This window comes from Peromyscus eremicus, chromosome 5 (assembly GCF_949786415.1).
Source record: "Peromyscus eremicus chromosome 5, PerEre_H2_v1, whole genome shotgun sequence".
Classification (NCBI taxonomy): Eukaryota; Metazoa; Chordata; class Mammalia; order Rodentia; family Cricetidae; genus Peromyscus; species Peromyscus eremicus.
In genome coordinates, this window is record NC_081420.1 from 40630669 (window position 1) to 40650108 (window position 19440).

At 43.9% G+C, this 19440-nt stretch overlaps 1 protein-coding gene across 1 annotated transcript; it reads right to left on the reverse strand.

Moving 5' to 3' along the window:
* Positions 1-10235: 10235 nt before the first annotated feature.
* Positions 10236-18047, reverse strand: Zscan12 (zinc finger and SCAN domain containing 12). The gene is given in 5 exon segments (XM_059263357.1): positions 10236-10956; positions 10958-11607; positions 13185-13329; positions 16633-17093; positions 17937-18047. Coding segments are annotated over 4 exon segments (1632 nt in total). The 5' UTR covers positions 17038-17093; positions 17937-18047; the 3' UTR covers positions 10236-10524.
* Between the last annotated feature and the right edge of the window lie 1393 nt (positions 18048-19440).

The following is a 19440-nucleotide window of genomic DNA, read 5'->3' on the forward strand; positions in this document are numbered from 1 at the left end:
CATCTGTGCTTGTTGATATGGATGTGATTCTGTGACCCTGGATCTCTTACTGTCCACCGACCCAATCCCAGGCACTTTAAAGGGCTCTGTGATGCTCTGGGCAACTCTACAGGGACACCAGCTCCACATGACTCTTGACCTGCGCTGCCTACATTGCCGCCAAGGACACATCTTCTCCCGATAGTTGCTGTTTGACCCTGTGATTGCACAAATCTCTCTCTCTCTCTTTCTTCCTCCCTTTCTCTTTTCCTTTCTTCTTTCTTTCTTTCCTTCTACTATGAACTTAGCTGATAAGTGGTTGGGGAAAAACTTGCAAAGAGGAAAAAGTTAAAGCAATCTGTGAAGGTGCATGGAGGGGAAATGTGTATGAATGATCCAGAAAACGATGATTGGTTGGGCACACACTCCAGCCATGAAGTATGTTTATAGCTTTTGTTCATGCCTAAATGAATTGTTAACAGTTATTTGGTGAGTTCTTTTATAGTCTAGATACAAGCATTCAGTCAGAGACAGGTTCAAAAATATTTGTCATTTCAACCTCTGTGCTGCCTGGCATTTATTTTGCTCTTGGTCATTTTGTTTATTGAGGTAGGAACTTATTGAGTCTGTTCTTTTCTGATGTAAATGTTCAATGTTCTATTGTCTATCTCAGCATTCTTTCTAAAAGTTTTGGGGCTGGAGATATGGCTTAGTGGTTAAGAGTGTCTACTGCTGTTCAGAGGACCCAAGTTCAATTCCTAGCAGCTCACAGCTCTCTGTAACTCTAGCTCCAGGGGATCTTGCGTCCCTTCCTCTTGCCTCCCTGGGCAACTGCACTGACCCACATATAACCTACACCTACACACACACTAAACAGACAAACAAATAAATAAATACGTTAAACAAATAAGTAAGATAGCATTTTGCATGTGGATATGTGTGCACATGTGCTACAGCACATTTTGTGGAAATCAAAGGGCAACTTGAGGGCTTCAGGTTTTCCCTTCCACCATGTGGGTTCTGGGATTCAAACTCAGCGGTCAGGCCTGGCGGCAAGTGCTCTACCCACTGAGCCATCCTGCCGATGAGCTACACTCCAGCTTTCTCCAGCTTTGCCTCACATACTGCAATTCACTGCATTTTAAGTTCTTTTAAGAATATTTGTGGTGTGTGACCTTTTCCTTGACTTGGGCATTACTGAGAAGTATTCTGCTCAGTGTATAAATGCTTATGGAGTTTGCATTTTTTTCTGTAGTTTCATTTCACTGTGGTCAACTGTGATTTTTTTTTTTTCTTGGTTTTTCTCTGTGTAGTTTTGGTGCCTGTCCTGGATCCTCGAACTCACAGAGATCTGCCTGGCTCTGCCTCCTGAGTGCTGGGATTAAAGGCGTGCACCACCGCCGCCCGGCAAATGTGATTTTTAATTCCTGTTGATTTTTTTTTTTTTTTTTTTGGTTTGTAGTATGGTCTGACATACAGTATATCTTTACTAATCTTTTATGTATATTTCCTGAAAGAATGATGGCATTCTTGCCTCCCATATCATTACTGGTTTTCTGTCCAGCAGGTCTGTTGATTACTGAGAGTGATATATAGAGGAAGTCTACGGAAACAGAAAAGTGAATAATATCCAAACTATTGTAACATTCAGGATACTTTGTTTACTTCTTTGTGGCACTGGGGATTGTGTGTTAGGCAAGTATTTTACCACTGAGCTAAGTCAGTCCTAGATACTTTAAGAACAAGGAGAAAACAAACCAACAAAACCCACCTGTATTCCACGACTTGAAGCTGGGTGTGGTGACTGCTGCCTGGAGGCTCAGGTTTTAAGGTCACCCTCAATTACATACCAGACTGGCAGCCAGCCCACGGTACATAAGATCCTTCCCCAAAAGACAAAACAGACTGGAGAGAAGGCTCGGTGATGAAAAGCACTTGCTGCTCCTGCAGAGGACTCAGGTTTGACAACTCCAGTTTTCGGGGACCCAAGGCCCTCTTCTGACCTCTGTGGGCACTAGAGACATACATGCAGACCCTCACACATATGCATAAAGTGAAATCTAGAGATAACTACATCTTCTTAAAGAGACAAACAAAAAGACTCAAGAATTCAAAATGAAAATGTTTCAGGGAGTATTTAAAAATATTTGAAAAAAGTCTTCAGAGGAAAAAGTCTCCACTAGAAGACTCCAATTGGGACTTTTGAGAAGGGCAGACACCGAGACTGGGGGTGGCAGCTGTGTTCTTGCTGAGTTGTGTTCTTGCTGCTCTTACAGAGGACCCGAGTTCAGTTCCCAGCACCCGCTGTGAGAGACTCACAACCACCTGTAACTCCAGCTCCAAGGGATCTAACACACTCCTCTGGCCTCCATGGGTACCCAAATGCACAAGTACACTTACACACACACACATACACACACACATACACACACACACACACACACACACACACACACACACACACACACACACATACACTAGTTTTTCTTGCTGGGCATTGGTGGTACACACCTTTAATCCCAGCACTTGGGAGGCAGAAGTAGCTTGATCTCTGGATTCAAGGCCAGCCTGGTCTACATAGTGAATTTCAGGACAGCCAGGGCTACACAAAGAAATTGTCCCTAAAATAAGTTTTCCCTTTTAATTAAGGAGATGTATGTAGCTTAAGTTTTCCTGCCTGGCCCACAGTCAGGATATATCTCTCTCACCTGCCAGTCCCACAGCCTCTCAGACCCGACCAAGTAAACACAGAGACTTATATTGGTTACAAACTGTATGGCCGTGGCAGGCGTCTTGCTAACTGTTCTTATAGCTTAAATTAATCCATTTCCTTTAATCTATACCTTGCCACATGGCTCGTGGCTTACCGGCATCTTCACAAGCTGTTTCTCATCGTGGCGGCTGGCAGTGTCTCTCTGACTCAGCCTTCCACTTCCCAGCTTTATTCTCCTCCTTGCCCCGCCTATACTTCCTGCCTAGCCAACGGCCAATCAGTGTTTTATTGATTAATTAGCAACACATTTGCCATACATCCCACAGCACTTCCCCCTTTTTTTTTTTTCAAAAAGGAAGGTTTTAACCTTAACAAAGTAAAATTACATATAATTTGGGAATTTGGGCGTAGCTTCTCTTACTACTTCCTGCTGGAGGGGGGCGCTGTATCTTATGGGGAAACAAAGAAAATTTTAGAATTATGGAATAGTCCATGAGGCTGTATCTATCGTCTGAGCCAGATGCCTTCAAACCATTCTGGATGTTGGATCATCTGGGCCATGGTGTCATCGGAGACCTTCAGGGGGTCTTGGCTGGTCAAACCTGATGTATCTTAATCTTGAACAAATCTATAGCCTCTGGCTTTCTGTGGGAACAAAAGCAGAAACTCTTTTCCAAAGTAACATATCCTTACATCGAAATTTTGAAGTCAAGATATCTTTAAAATATGCATATTGGTTTAACTCAGCTTCCTTTACAATCAAATATCTCTCTGCAGTTAAGAATCCCAAAGACAACACAATCCAGATTCTCTGTGTAATATTCATCTTTACGTGGCTTATTTTTATACTACCTTTACTGTCTCTTTAATGACTTTATATTTTAAAACTATGTATTTGTTTCTATAACTCTATATATCACCTTTTTTGTCTCTTTCAAGCCTACGTATCTTTTACACACATTGTAAACTATTACATCTGAATCTGTCTTATTGTGAATCTCTTGCCTTAAACTTTAGCAGCTGTGGCTGCTGGCTCCGCCCACCTCAGCTTCCCAACATGGCTACGTTTACCACCAGCTCTGGGAGCTATCGTGGGTCTATGCTTTTAGCCAAGCAGCGTGTAGCCCAAAAACCTCTTTTTTGTTTTGTTTTGTTTTGTTTTGTTTTGTATTAGCAAAGTCTAAATCCACCATGCAGCTTAATGTGCCACTTGCAGAGGCCTCATTCCCACCATATGGCGGCAGGTTGAGCACGCACACTAGGAACCCACCAGTAGCTCAAACCAGCAGCTGCCGTTCATTTGAGAGAGACAATTAGGAACTGTTTTTAGCTCCGTTTTAGAATCTTTTTTCTCAGTTTTTAGGTGGAAACTCTTGCCACCACGTTGGACGCCATTTGTAGCTTAAGTTTTCCTGCCTGGCCCACAGTCAGGATATATCTCTCTCACCTGCCAGTCCCACAGCCTCTCAGACCCGACCAAGTAAACACAGAGACTTATATTGGTTACAAACTGTATGGCCGTGGCAGGCGTCTTGCTAACTGTTCTTATAGCTTAAATTAATCCATTTCCTTTAATCTATACCTTGCCACATGGCTCGTGGCTTACCGGCATCTTCACAAGCTGTTTCTCATCGTGGCGGCTGGCAGTGTCTCTCTGACTCAGCCTTCCACTTCCCAGCTTTATTCTCCTCCTTGCCCCGCCTATACTTCCTGCCTAGCCAACGGCCAATCAGTGTTTTATTGATTAATTAGCAACACATTTGCCATACATCCCACAGCAGATGTATACTAAGTTTAGAGTGGAGTAATAAAGACTTAAACAAAAACAGGCTCTCCTAAGGAACCCTCTACTTAGGATGGCTAAAGTGACAGAATCATAATGACAGTTCTGAGAGGCTGGACTCCACAGCTTCAGATACACAAAGTCATAGTGCGTATGAAGAGTCCCTCTGCAATCAAAGGAAACCTAAAGGTTCTCAATGATGCTCTTAAGAAGTAAGGTGAGGAGTCAAAGTGCTCACATACAATGGAATGCTATGAACATTCACAAATATGAACTGTTTATATAAGATATACAGAAACACTATACATCTACAAAAATATGCAAGGATGACTTACCAATCATTCTGAGGAACAAAAAAATTTGGAAGAGATACAAAAAAAACTAGTAAAATGGGTTTTTGGAGAGGTTGTAGTATGAGAACTTTCCAACTTTCCAGGGATAAAAGCTGGAAAGAGATTTAACTAAAAGTTAGCAAATGATTATTCCCAGGGTGGAGAGACACTTATTACTCTAGAACTTGTGGCCTCCAGAATTCACAGAGCACCTTCTGACCTCTGAGAGGTAAAACTGGAGCAAATGAAAATGTTCTTTTCAGTGCCAAGGAACAAAGCCAAGATTAAGCAAGCAGTTCTAGAATCTCTGCTTCCCAGGGCCATTTTATAGAACATACACTTTCTACCTTCCTGCTTTGGGATGGAACTTGCTGCCCAAACTAGTCTCACACTGCTGAGGTCAAATGATCCTCATACCTCAGCCTCCTGAGTGCTGGGGTAACAGTTATGCACCACCACCATGTCCCTTTTCCAGTGAGTGCTACAATATAAAATAACTTGAAAAAGGACCCTTGCTAACAACAGATGTGCTGAGTCAACACCATTTGGGACATCTCTCTAAACATGGTTTGTATTGAGAAGACAGTCAGACATCCATTGTTTCTTGATAGACAGGCAGAGTCTGGATTGTGGTTTTAGGAGGAAGGTTGATTCTTAAATGAGAGCTTACTTTTGAGACAGAACGTCCTCTGCAAATCTTCACTGTCCAGATTACCACTGGGTTATGGGACACTGGCCAAATCACACAAGACTTACTATAGAAAGACAATGATACTATAATACTGAGGTGTTTGGACCAAGGTCTGGGCTTTCCTACTTAGACTAAAAGGAGATGAAAACTTTCTGCAGAAAATTATGCAAGGTCCCGCATACCACTGCAATGCATGGTTTGTCCAACTGAAATAAGCACCGTGTGTAAGAACTTCAAAGTATATGCTTTGGAACATGGCTGCTTGTGTTCCAACCTGACCCGACCGTGTACTGTGTGACTTTGAGCAAGCAGAATCCAGTCTTCCCCCTGCTTCAGTGACTCAGCTCTGCCCATCCACTCATGTGCTCTGTTTTACCATGAAATCTCTTAATGTGAATTCATTGTAAAAGCAGCAGCCAGACAACCTGAGCAGTTACTTGGGCTTGGAATTACTGTTGAATTACTGACTGCATTACTGAAACCCTGGACCCACTTAGTTGTCCCATTCCTCCCTGCTTCCTAGTGTGCATTTCAAAACCTACACCAAGACGCAAAGGGAATCAGGTCCACAGCTCATAGCTGTAATCCTAGCACTTAGAAGGCTGAGGCAGGAGGGCTGTCAGAAATCTGAGACCACCCTGGGCTACAGAACTACAACCAAGTGTCCTTGTGGCCATCGCGAGGCACTTTCTGCCCACTGTGTCGTGTACTGCTGTACCCCATCACACACTTCACATCTGCCATGTCCTGTTTGGCCCTCAGTTTCTGGCGTGCCAATCTGGCTCTAGCTAGCCACATTCTACTCTATTTTTGAGTCTGATCTCTTTTGATAAATATGTGGAAATTTCATGCCCCTCCTTTGTGGTACTGTGGATTCTTAAGCACAAGAAGTCAGAACAAAGCTCCCACATTTAAACAAGTTACCAATTATATGTCTATAACCAACATGTCCCATTGTTCTGGTCTTTGGTCATGGTCTGTTTATACAAAGTATTCAGGATTTATACTGAATAGTGTGTGCAGAAAAGCAAGTGGGAGGACATTTGTGTAATGATGGCACATGGTAAGCAAAGCAGGAAATGGTGAAGACTCAGGAATGGAAAGCAGTTCCACAGGCTGCATTCCAGCAAGCAAGGCAGCTCTGGTTACCATGCAGTTCCACAGGCTGCATTCCAGCAAGCAAGGCAGCTCTGGTTACCATGCAGTTAACTCGGGATGCATTCCAGCAAGCAAGGAAGCTCTGGTTACCATGCAGTTAACTCGAGATACATTCTAGCAAGCAAGGCAGCTCTGGTTACCATGCAGTTAACTTGAGATGCATTCCAGCAAGCAAGGCAGCTCTGGTTAGCAGTTAACTCGGGATGCATTCCAGCAAGCAAGGCAGCTCTGGTTAGCAGTTAACTCGGGATGCATTCCAGCAAGCAAGGCAGCTCTGGTTACCATGCAGTTAACTTTCATTGGGATAGCACATCTGTGAATTCTGAGTAGATGAGAAGTACCAACAGCATTAACCTGGTAAGGAGGTATCCTCAAAAGAGTTTCCATGACATTAGCAGGAGGTGGGGTAAGCTCAATAGAGAATAACTACAGATACACAGTTCTCTGGCTTAATCTGGGATTGTGTGTGCTGATGAAGAAGCAGGCTTTGCTAAACTCACTTGCTTCTGCCTTCCTCTGCAGCTCTAACGGTTATGGGGAAAGCTCGTGCAGTAACCAGTTAGTTTTAGCTTTCAGTACTGGAGATTCAATGTGGAGCCTTATACTCACTTAGAAAGGGCTCCAACACTGAGCTATCCTCAGCCCTTTTCTTTCTTTTCAACTTTTTCCTTTTTGAGACAAGGTCTAAGTCACCCAGGCTGGCTTTAAACTTTCCACCTTCCTGAATCAGCCTCCTCAGTAGTTCCCATCAGGCCCAGCTGAATGAGTTATTTCTCAACAGCTCATCTGCTTTTCTGTTGTGAACAGAACGTCTTTTCAGTCATGAAAAAGCTGGCGAGATGGGTGTCTCAGCTGGTAAAGACATTAGCTGCCAAGCCTGACAGCCTAAGCTTGATGCCAAGGTGGAAGAACCGACTCTTCCAAGTTGTCCTCTCTTTCCACACATATGCCATAGCATGTCACCCAAACACACAAAACAAACAAATGTTAACTTTAAAAATGTTATGCTAGCTCCAACACCAAAAGCCAATCTGATGCACAAGAGAGTGTGTTCCCATGACTAGGGGCTCAACTCACAACCTGGCGATGCTAAGAGGCACTGGGGAATGAAGTCTTATTTTCATCAGGAGGGAGACTTACTAAGGAGTGGGATTATTATTCTTTCTCCTTTCGCTTTTATGCCTATGCATGAAATCCACTGACAGCTGGACAGAAGGGAAGAGGGACTGGAGATGTGCTGGGATATAGAGAAATATCAAGTTTGCTGTAGTAAGGTAGAAGAGAAGAAAATAATGGGCTACCTTAATATTCTGTGGGATAATGCTTTTGTACACTGGTTTAATAAAACGGTGATTGGCCAGTAGCCAGGTAGGAAGTATAGGGGGGGATAAGCAGACAAGGAGAATTTTGGGAAGAGGAAGGCTGAGTCAGGAGACACCAGCCCGCCGTCCAGGGAGCAGTATGTAATGGCACACAGGTAAAGCATGGAACACGTGGAGACATATAGATGAACAGAAATGGGCTGAGTTTAAGTGTAAGAGCTAGTCAGTAGGAAGCTTGAGCTAATGGCCAGGCAGTTTTTATTACTATAAGCCTCTGTGTGTTTACTTGGGGGGGGCACGAGTGGGAGAGATTTGTCCCAACACCGGCAGGCCAGGACACAGGAAAACTTCCAACTACATTAATAGTTATTAAAAATGATACAGGAGCCATAAGCTCCATGTGGCTTGACTGCTCCCTAATATAATCACCATAAGTTCTCAACCAAAGCAGTTATCTAGGCTCAGAACACAAGGGTAGTGGCAGCCTCCTGGTGGTACAGCAGTACCATCTTCTAGGCACTCGGTAAGGTATGCAAACCAAAAGGCTAAACTAGTTCTCAAGAATATAAATACAACACGATAATGGCAGGACTAGTAAACAAAAAGGCTTAACATTTTGTTGTTTTACAGGCACAGGCCTTATATTCAGGGGACCCCTGGGAGCCTTTAAATGTCTTTACTTTTATTATGTGTACAGTATTTTGTCTGCATGCATGTCTATGCATCTCTGTGTGCCTGGTACTTGTGGAGGTTGGAGGGGTACATCAGATCCCCAGTACCTGGAGTGACAGTGGCTGTGAGCTGCCAAGTGGTGCTGGAAATCCAGCCTGTATCCTCCAGAAAAGCAGCCGGTTCTCTTAACTACCGCTGAGCCATCTCTCTAGCCCTCCCCCTCCTTAATACATTTAAATGTGAAATGATGGAAGGACCACACCAAAACCATAGTTTTAGGCCCTGATGGTGTTCACTCCAGAGCTGGGGACAAATGTTCTGAGAATCTATAGTTCATTATGATTCATAGTAACACCCTAGGCGTAATGAGCATTTTGTAGGACTCAAGCACAAGCACTTACTAGTTAGAAACAGGTTCTTACTATGTTGTCAAGGATGGCCTCAAACTTTAGGCTCAAGCCATCCTGCCTCAGCCTTCTGAGAGGCTGGGACTGTATTACCATGCCCAGGTAAACCTTCAAAGCTTTAGGGATTGAACCCAGGGCCTCATTCAGAGCACACAGGCATTTTAAATAAATGGCACCACAGGTGATGTTGATGTCCACCCATGTTGCGGTATCACAGGCGTTAATAGACATGTTTAGAAGCCAGACACAAAAACTTGGTTTCTCTGTGTAGGAGTGTTTTGCCTACGTGTGTGTGTGTGTGTGTGTGTGTGTGTGTGTGTGTGTGTGTGTGTACTACCTGTGTGCCTTGTGCCCAGAGGTCAGAAGATGGCACTAGATACCCTAGAACTGGAGTTATGGGTGGTTTTGAGTCACCATGTGGGTGATGGGAATCAAACCTGGGTCCTCTGCAAGAGCAACAAGTGCTCTTAACTGCTGAGCCACCTCTCCAGCCCCTAGAATCCTATTTTCTTTTTCTTGAGGTCTCATGTAGCTCAGTCTGGCCTTGAACTCCCTAAGTAACCAAAGATAGCACTGAACTCCTAATCCTCCTGCCTCAGCATCACAAGTGCTGGGATAGACAAGCATGTACAACCACATTACTCCTAAAATATACTTAGAGGTGTTTTAGAGACAGGTGAGAGGAGTGCTCGGGGTCAAAGCACTATGAGTGTTGGCTAGCATGGCCAGCATTACAGCTCTCCTGCTCCATCCCCAAGCTATTTCCAACTAATACCCATCAGTTGAGCACTTAAATCAACCCTCTAGTAGGATGGCTAGTTTCATCACTGACGCTTCCAAACTTCCCACATTCTTGCTTCTACTTACCTGTTTTACCTACATGTGTTTCTCCCTTCTGCCTTCCAAATCCATCCATCATACCCTTATTTTCAATCAAATCTTTCAGGAACTCTTCCCTGACCAGGTGTACAAATAATCTGTTCTTCAGAATTTCTAATACTTACTCTCTCCTATTTTAACTCTAAACACCCTGAGCATCAATTCCACTGTCCTTTTTACTAGTCTTTTCAATTAACTATGGCAGATTTTCACATCCCAGGCTGGGCTGTAAATGCTCTAAGAAGTCTGGTAATAGACTCTTTCCTTCATTGCCCCAATACAATGAACAGTACACAGGGGGTGCTCATCAAATATTTATGGTCTTCTTATAGTACCAACAGCTGAAGGGTTGCCACAAAGCATTACAAATATAGTATCTCTCATCGTCCTGCACTCTGAGATGGCTTCCCTGCAGTCCTCATACAGAAATAGTTTTTGCTCCTTTGTGGGTAGTCCGACAATGAGAAGAGTGGAGTTCTGCCTGGACAATTCCCCACACTCCTTACACTTACAGGGAGCATTTCTATTATGAATTCTCTGGTGCTTCCTCAGGTCTGACCTCTGTCTGAAGGTCCTCCCACACTCATCTCATTTGTAGGGTTTCTCCCCAGGGTGGATTCCCTGATGCTGAATGAAGCCAGTGCTTCCTGGGAAGGCATTCTTGCACTCATCACATCTGTGGGGTTTCTGCCCAGCGTGCATTCCCTGATGTTTCGTGAGGACTGACCTCCAAGTAAAGGCCTTCCCACACTCAGCACATTTATAGGCTCTCTCTCCAGTATGAATTTGCTCATGTTCTGTAAGACTTCAGTTTTGAACAAAAGCTTTCCCACAGATATCACACATGTAAGGCTTCTCCCTGGTGCGGTTTCTCTGATGCTGAGTAAGACCACTTTGAGTGAAGGGTTTTTCCTTGTGGTGCATTTCCTGATGGGTAACAAGAGATGAGTTATAAACAAAAGCTTTCCCACACTCACTGCACTCACAGGGGTTTGTACCAGTGTGAACTGAGTAAGTGTGGAATGGCAATTAAAACTTGGCAATTAAAACTTTTATTACACTGAAGACACTAACAAGGTCTGTTTCTTTTGTGGCTCTTGAGATGGTGAAAGAGGCCTGCTTTCTGGCAAAAGGCCTTGCCACATTCATTACAGTGGTAGTGCTTCTCTCCTGAGTGAAGCCTCTGATGTTGGTTAAGAGCTGACCACTGGCCGAAGGCCCTGCCACACTCATTACACTTGTACGGTTTCTCTCCGGTGTGTACCACCTTGTGTCGGGCAAGCACAGTCCTCCATCGGAAAGTTTTGCCACACTGCTCACATTTGTAGGGCCGGTCTCCAGTGTGGACCCTTTTATGTTCTACGAGGCGTGAGTGCTGACTGAAAGATTTTCCGCAGTCATCACATCTATGCAATTTCCTCCCTGGACAGATGTTCTGGTGTTCAGCACGGTCTGAGTTCTCAGGCAAATGTCCCCCATTTTTATTACGCAGAAGCCAGTTATCCTTACTAGGAGCTCCAGAAGGCTCTTCTCCAGGGTCATGGGATTCCTCACACTGGAGTGCATCTTTTGCTAATCTGCTTGAAGTATTCTGTTCTGCTTCCACTCCTTCCGAAAGGTCTTGCTTCAGAGTTCCATTCCTGGACTCATTTCCAGTCTCCACACCTGAAACTACAAAAAGGAGCCTGCATGTCATCTACTCTCCAGCGAAGGAAGTGACAGCTTATGAAATCAGCAACAGAAACTATTCAAATACAAGTCACATAACCAAGATGTAAGACGAATCAAATGTATATAAAGCACTCCAAAAATGAGTAAGGAGATAATAACTCACCAGAAACTAGGCAAAGGGAAACTACAGTTTCCCAAAGAGGAGACAGACAGCTCCCCCAGGGAGAGACACTACTCCATAATCAGGCAAAAATGAGTTAAACAGCACAGATACAAGTTTTTAAAACGTTTTCTTATTTTATGTGTGAGTGTGCACATGCCATGCCACATGTGTGGAGGTCAAAGGACAACTTTTGGAAGGTGGTTCTCACCTACTGTGGACTCTGGGATAAACTCAGGTGGTCAGCCTTGCACAGCAGCACTTTTACCTGCGGAGCCATCCTGTCAGCCCAAGGCATGATTTTTCACTCACTGGATTTGCCTCATTAGTTTGGTAGTACACTGTACTCACAAAATGGGCATACAAATTGCTGGTGTGAATTTATCCAAATTGTTATGGAAAGCAATTTCATAATATCTACTGAAATTATAACAGTACATAACTTTTGACACACAGTACTACAAATAGAAATCAATGCTATGTTATTTATTACAGCACTATTTGTTATAACAAAACACCAAAGACAATGTCATCAGTAGCAGCCGGCTAACTGGCTTCATGGCTTGTCTATAGTTCTTAATACTAAGCAGCTGTTAAGAAATAGAAAATGCAAGAGTCTACCGTTATAGCCTAAGGAGAAGAAAATGTTTACTAAAAAGTCTCTGAAAGACACCTAAGGAACCAAAAACAGTGATAGAGTTAGGGGAGGAGATGAGATGAATTAATGGCACAGAAACTTTTCATTGGATAATTTTTATAAATCCTTCTTTTAAAACCATTGGACAGTTTACCTATGAAAAAGCTAAAGATCAGAGGAAGCAGAGATGAGGAAGGTAGCAAGTGTCCATCTCTTCACCACCTTTAACATTTCTGCCATGTTCTCTTTACTGTTCCTTTACTCATAGGTAAATACTTCTTTCCTCTCAGACCGCTAGGGAGCTGCAGACAGCAGGCAGCAAAAACTTAGTTACTGACAGGACTGAGGATACAGTCCAGGGAGAAGACAAAAATACTTTTTAGTAGGCCAAGGCTACAAATAGCAGAGGTCAGAATAAAGAATTACAACTATCAGAAGAATGAAATTAAGTAAACCTAAACAAATAGACAGAATTTGGAAAAGTACTAATTTTGTAAGAAGAAAGGGGGCTGTGGATACACCTTAGAGAGACCCAGTGCTTGTCTGGCACGCATGAGGTTCTGGGTTTGAAGGAGGGAGGGAGGGAGGGAGGGAGGGAGGGAGGAAGGAAGGGAAGGAAATTAACTAAAGTGACAAACTGTGATACCTGGACGTCCACACACGAGCATCAGGTTTCTGGATAGGCCCTCCTGACTTTAATGAGAAAAATGGTGGGAAGCACAAACCAGCCCTCAGGTCCTGCCTCAGCCCTGCTCTCCCTCCTGCTCCCTTCCCCTTTACCTTGCTCCTCTCGGGCTTCACATTCTGCAGGTTCACACCTCAGCTTGGCTTTCACAAGTCCAAGGGACGCGCTGGGTTCTAGCTCTGCCCCTAAAGGCTTCAGCTCCTGCAAAAATATTTTCTGTTCTTCAGTTTGTGTTGAAGCCTGAGGGAAATGAGAGAAGTACTCTAATAACAGCAAACAAGACTACAGTGTTCCCAGCGCTGGCACTTGGCCTGCTCAAACCTGAAATGACCTTTTTCACAGCAATCAGCCTGCCTCTATCCCACTCATTTGTCAAGGTCATTTTAAAACGTCACCCTCTCCGGGGACCTTCCTTTCCCCACTAGAGCTAAATTGTGTTGATTTTCTGCTATTTTTACATCTTCGTCTAATGCTCACAGAATGAAGTGGAAAGAGGTGAAAGGAGAGATTAAAAGAAGGCAGAAAGGAGGAGAAAAGGATTTAAGAGGAAGGGGCTGGAGAAATGCTCAATGTTAGAACATCTGCTGCTCTTCAGAGGACTGGGATTTGGGGGTCCAAGGATCTACATCACGTGACTTCCAACTGTCTAGTTAATAGGTTCAGCTTCCTAAGATGATTTCCACTAGTTCTACTTTGACCTATGGGCCTTGCTGCCACCACTACAGAATCACCAAATACAGCGACCAGAGTCATTATTTTAAAATCTACTCTACATTTCTCCTCTTCTCAAAGCTAGGCACTGACTTTCCATCCATAAAACCTAAATTCTTTATAATGGTCTGCAAGTCTCCATATGACATAATTTCTTCAATTCTTTCATCTTCTCAAAAAGTCGCCTCTGCCCTACTAGCAACACTTAAGGTCTCTGCAGGTAGCATTTCCTCTGCTTGCACGTTCTGTGGCCTGTCTACTGAAGGTACAACCCTCGATTCCTTCACTTCTCTTTTTCTCTATCATTTGAGTAGATTTATCAACATCGAACACCTTGTCACATACACTGAACCTTTTTTCCCTCTATCTCTTCTCAGAAGACTAGAATCTACATAAGAACAGTAACTTGTATACGATGTTCACTGCTGCATCCCAACTACTTCTGATGGTGTGTGACACAGAACTGGTACTCCATAACTGCAGAATGGCCACCTACAGTCTTAACTGCTAGGAGTGTCTTTACCACAGTTCTCTTACAAGCTTCAAAACCTTAGTGCACAGCCCACGACAGAGTCCTCAGTAAGGACATCTCCACTGACACAGAACCTCCCCTGTCAGAATGTAGCCTAGGCTGCCTTTAATCTGCTGACCTTCTGGCCTCCTCTACCTGACTACTGAGATTAATTTCCCTTTCTTCGTGTGTGTGTGTGTGTGTGTGTGTGTGTGTGTGTGTGTGTGTGTGTGTGTGTCTGTCTGTCTGTCTGTCTCAGAGGACAACCTCAGGTGTCGCTTTCAAGGTGTTATCCACTTTTTTTTAAAACAGTGTCTCTCACTGGCCTACAACTCACCAAGGGGACTAGACTGGCTTGTCAGTGAGCCCTCTGGAACAGTCTCCTTACTGTTTGAGACAAGGTGTGTCACTGGCCTGAAATGGAAGTAGGATGGGTTGGTTGACCGGCCAACGAACCCCAGGGAACGGCCTTTCTCCACCTTGCCAGCACTGGGATTGAAGACGTGTGCCACCATGCCCAGCAGTTTCTATGTGGATTTGGGGGATCCAACTCTTATCTTTGTGCTTAAAAGGCAAAGACTATACTGACTGACCCGGGACTACAGCCATGAGCCACAATATCTGGCCCCAGAACCTTCCTTATAGATCCTATCTATCATCATTTCCACTCAATTCCTATCCCAGTCACACCCTGTACTTTGTAGCCAGGATTTCATGATGCTGTTTCAAACTTTTTGGCACAAACTCCTTTTCTCTCTCCCATCTATTTTATAACCAAACGTCAGCTTAACATTTCTTTTATTTCACAGGTCCATACTCTTTATACTGAGATCTCATAAGTTTAGCTCTCTGACACACTCTCAGTAAGGTCATTTATTGCTATGTGAAGCTGGCTTGTATGCTATAAGATGTGTAGAATCATATCTGCCCTCCTCAGTTATAACAGCCAAAATTTTTGTAAGAAATTGCCAAATATCCTCTTTGGCTAGAAATCACCACTGGGTGAAAACCAGTCTTGTCACAGTTAAGACAAAAATAACAAAGGTGTGATTCTCTCTTCTGCCTCCTTTACATGATTGTTATAGCTCGCTTAGACTGTGGAGAAAAGATTTTTCAAAAAGTCTTTGTACTAGAAGAAAATTTAAACCGAGAAGTTGATGGTCAAGGTCATGAACTCTGTGTCTCAACTTCTCTACACAAACTTCACCTTTCCAACACAAATGGGTTTTCTATGCCTCAACTACGCATTGCCCAACCTGGCCCTCCCATCTAACTTTCCACTCTGCGCCCACATCTCATTCATTCAAGACAGTGACTTTGATTTTCCCATTTTTTAACTGTTTAATGCAGAATCAGGGTAGTGGATTTATGTTGTATGACTTTTCCTGGGGAGAGGTGAGTAAGTTTCTATTCACTCTAGAGAGGGCATTGATAACAGACCAAATAAAGAGCCTATCTAAGCCAATCAATGAGTTTCTTGAGCTTGCTTACAGTCCAGGTGAGGGGTTTCTTACACACACCAGGGTGAAAGTCCCACCCTAGCACTGGTGAGGAATTCATCAAATTTGCAACACTGGAGTCCTGCTGCTCACTTACAGCTGGGGGGGATTAACAGGTGGTATCCTCCCCAGTATTTCTACTAGGGAATATTAACAGCCCCATCACCATGTGCACAGGACCCGGGCTGAGGCACAGGACCTTGCACACACTAAGCAAGTCCTCTAGCACTGAGTTACATCTCCAGGTCCTGGTATTTTTGAGACAGGGTCTTGCTATGTAGCCCAGATTGTCTCAAACTCTCAGCTCACCTGCTTCCACACCATCTGAGTGCTAGTTGACAAGCATGTGCTCCTGTCCAGCAAAAACCTTATTTCTTAATGGTTTGTTTTATATTACACAATACCCTTTATAAGAGGCTGCTTTCCACCTTATTACCACCACCTCTCTAATACTGTGTCCTTCTACTATCTTCTAAGACCTTCTCTCTGTAGTATAAATCTTGTGTTTCTGAACCAAGCAGCATATTCAGACAGAATTTTGTAGCTTAGCACAGAACCATACAATTTCTCTGACAAAAAGGCATAAATAAATATGCTAAGATCGGACAGGAGTGGTGGTGCATACCTGTAAGGAGGTGAGATGTGAAGATTACAAGCTCAAGGCTTGTAACATACAAACTCAAAGGGACTGTAAATTCAATTCAGCCCCTTTTGGATCCACCTAAGTCTCAATACGCTTTGTGAAATAATGGTATAATTCTCTACGGCCTACAAATCCACAATTAATTTTAGGAAACAGAAACCATATATTTTTTTTCTTACCCGGTATCCTAGTTCATCAAGCTCTCTCTCTAAATCCTCCAGCACAGTCACTACCTCCTCCCCATTCTCCAGGTTCTGCTCCTGTACCCAAGCCTGCAGCTCCCTAGGCAGGATGGTCAAGAACTGCTCCAGCACCAGCAACTCCAGGATCTGTTCTTTGGTGTGGGTCTCGGGTCTCAGCCACTGACAGCAAAGTTCTCGGAGTCGGCCCAGAGCCTCCCGGGGTCCAGATGTTTCCTGGTAGCAAAACTGTCTGAAGCACTTTCGGAAGACTTCTCTGTTGTAAATGTTCTTTTGTAGGCTCCAATCTTGTCTGGTGCTATATTTACACTCTTCTTCCATCTTCGTATTCAAAACTCCCTCCTGGTTCTTACAGATCTCCGTATCACCAGTAGATGCCATCATAGCTTATACAAAAGATTTACAAGTGTCTCAAGTAATAACTCCTTTATGGAGTGAACCTAAGGAATAAGCCATCATTATTAACACAAACTATCATAAGTAAATACTGCATTTTTTTTTTTTTTGGAGACAGGGTTTCTCTGTGTAGCTTTGCGCCTTTCCTGGAACTCACTTGGTAGCCCAGGCTGGCCTTGAACTCACAGAGATCCGCCTGCCTCTGCCTCCCGAGTGCTGGGATTAAAGGCGTGCGCCACCACCGCCCGGCAAATACTGCATATTTTAAGAATTTAAGTGTGATAGTTGAAAGCCTGCCCTCCAGTTAATTTCCTGTTCTCGGTGGAAATATAAGTACTTTCACAAAAATAGACCAAAGTGGAAACGATGTCAAGCTGTTTCAGGACTTGTGAGAGTAAGGCTTGGTAAGAAACTTATCTCCATTTATTCCTAAAGTAAAATACAACAAACTGAAATAAAAACTTCGGAACGAGTGGACGGTGTTGGGGAAGAGCAAGTGCTGCCTACCATGCGCGAGGTTCAATACCAGTATCACAAAAATAACTGAACCAGTCGAGGAGTAGACAATTACCACGACTTTCGGCTTTTGAAATTTTTTAGAATACCTCACGCCTAGTGGAATAAAATCATATACAGATCAGTCACGCGAACTGGATTATTCATAAAGGTTGAAGGTCGGAGGTGATTCTGTCCTTCTGCCCCTCCAGCTCTATGACTGTAAATCTAAGCTCTGCAGCGCTCCTAGGTCCCGGCCGGCTCTGCGCCCCAGGCGTACCACGGGCGGCCACCCTGCGGTCCGGGGGGCCTTCCCCCCAGCTCCAGCCATCTTTTTAGGATCACGCGGCAACCCGCGCCCTCCCGCCAGCCGGGAGCAGCGGCTCGCTCACCACGGCGCTCCTGCGCAAAGATGGGGAATCCAGACAGCGCAGGAAGCGGAAGCTATCCCGGACCGCCACGAAGGCCGGAATGGTGGAGCCGGGGCACTAGGCGTGCGCACTCCCAGGGCCACTCTGCCGAGCCGCGGCGTTCTACTCTATGGTCGTCGCCCCCCCCCCCCCCCGCGCTCCCACTGCGCCTGCGCGGGAAGGCTGGGATTTTTCTATCTGAGCTTACTGAACCGTTCGGGAAGAGGAGAATTCCCATCCTTGCCGGTTTTCGCATTTGTGTTTCGTTATCTCTGAAATGGGTGATACTTCAGTGAGACGTTCTCCCGGACCCTTCCCGACTCAGCTATACTTCCCCAGTGTGGATGGTCTCCTCAAACCCAACCTGTGGGGTTTTGATGGCCTTTTCAATGATTCTTCTCTGGTGTCCTTTTTTATACTGGTAATATGATCATAAATTTGAAAAGCCACGATGGCCAGTGGGGAAAATATACTAAAAGGATAACTTAGTAAGTTAGGATATAAACAACACTAAAATCGGCCTTCATATATACGATCGTGAATGAAAAAGCCACAGCTACAAAAACAAAAAATACTCAAGACCAAGAAATGTGCCACATTTTCTTTGGAGGAACTTTAAAACACTCTTTAAAAAGGCCAAATATGAATACAAATAGCAATTTGCTTTTCTTGGGTAGGAAAACTCAACAAAGTATTGAATATTCCTTAAATATGATATCTCAATAAACACATATTTTTCTAGAACTAAAAAATATTTTAGCCAGGCGGTGGTGGCGCACGCCTTTAATCCCAGCACTCGGGAGGCAGGGCCAGGCGGATCTCTGTGAGTTCCAGGAAAGGCGCAAAGCTACACAGAGAAACCCTGTCTCGAAAAACAAAAACAAAAACAAAAAATTTTAAAATTAAAATGGAGAAGAATCAAGAACCCTCTGAAAAAGAATAATGATTAATGGTCTTATCACGTACTAGAACATTCTGTTATGGGGGGGGGAATCTCATTACATTCTTAGGGAGCTAATACTAGCACATGGGAAAGGTGACCCCCCCCCAAAAAAAATGTAAGCTCTCAAAGACGGTATGAGTTTATTATGAAGCAAAATATGTGTGGACCGTGGCTCAGGAACTTGGATTTAGGTTACCAGAACAAAATAAATCAAGGCAACTTTAACAGATAATTGGTGGAAATGTGAGGTAGGTTATAGCTCTCTGAAACAGCCTTGGATTGGTGGAACCAGGTGACATGTTAGTACATTTCAAAGGGATTTACCTAATAAGACCAAGGACGTTAAGTCAGACACAGAGGCGGGCAATGAATGGTTATAAAGAGAGCTAAATGTAGCACAAGATAATTTGTCTCTGAACTCTGAAACATTGAAATTCTCCATAACCACCTAAGTTCTAATCATTCAATCAGTCTTGTAGATAACACAAACTGGCTACTTTTCCCCCTGGGAATATCTGTTCACACTAGTTAGATACTAGCAGG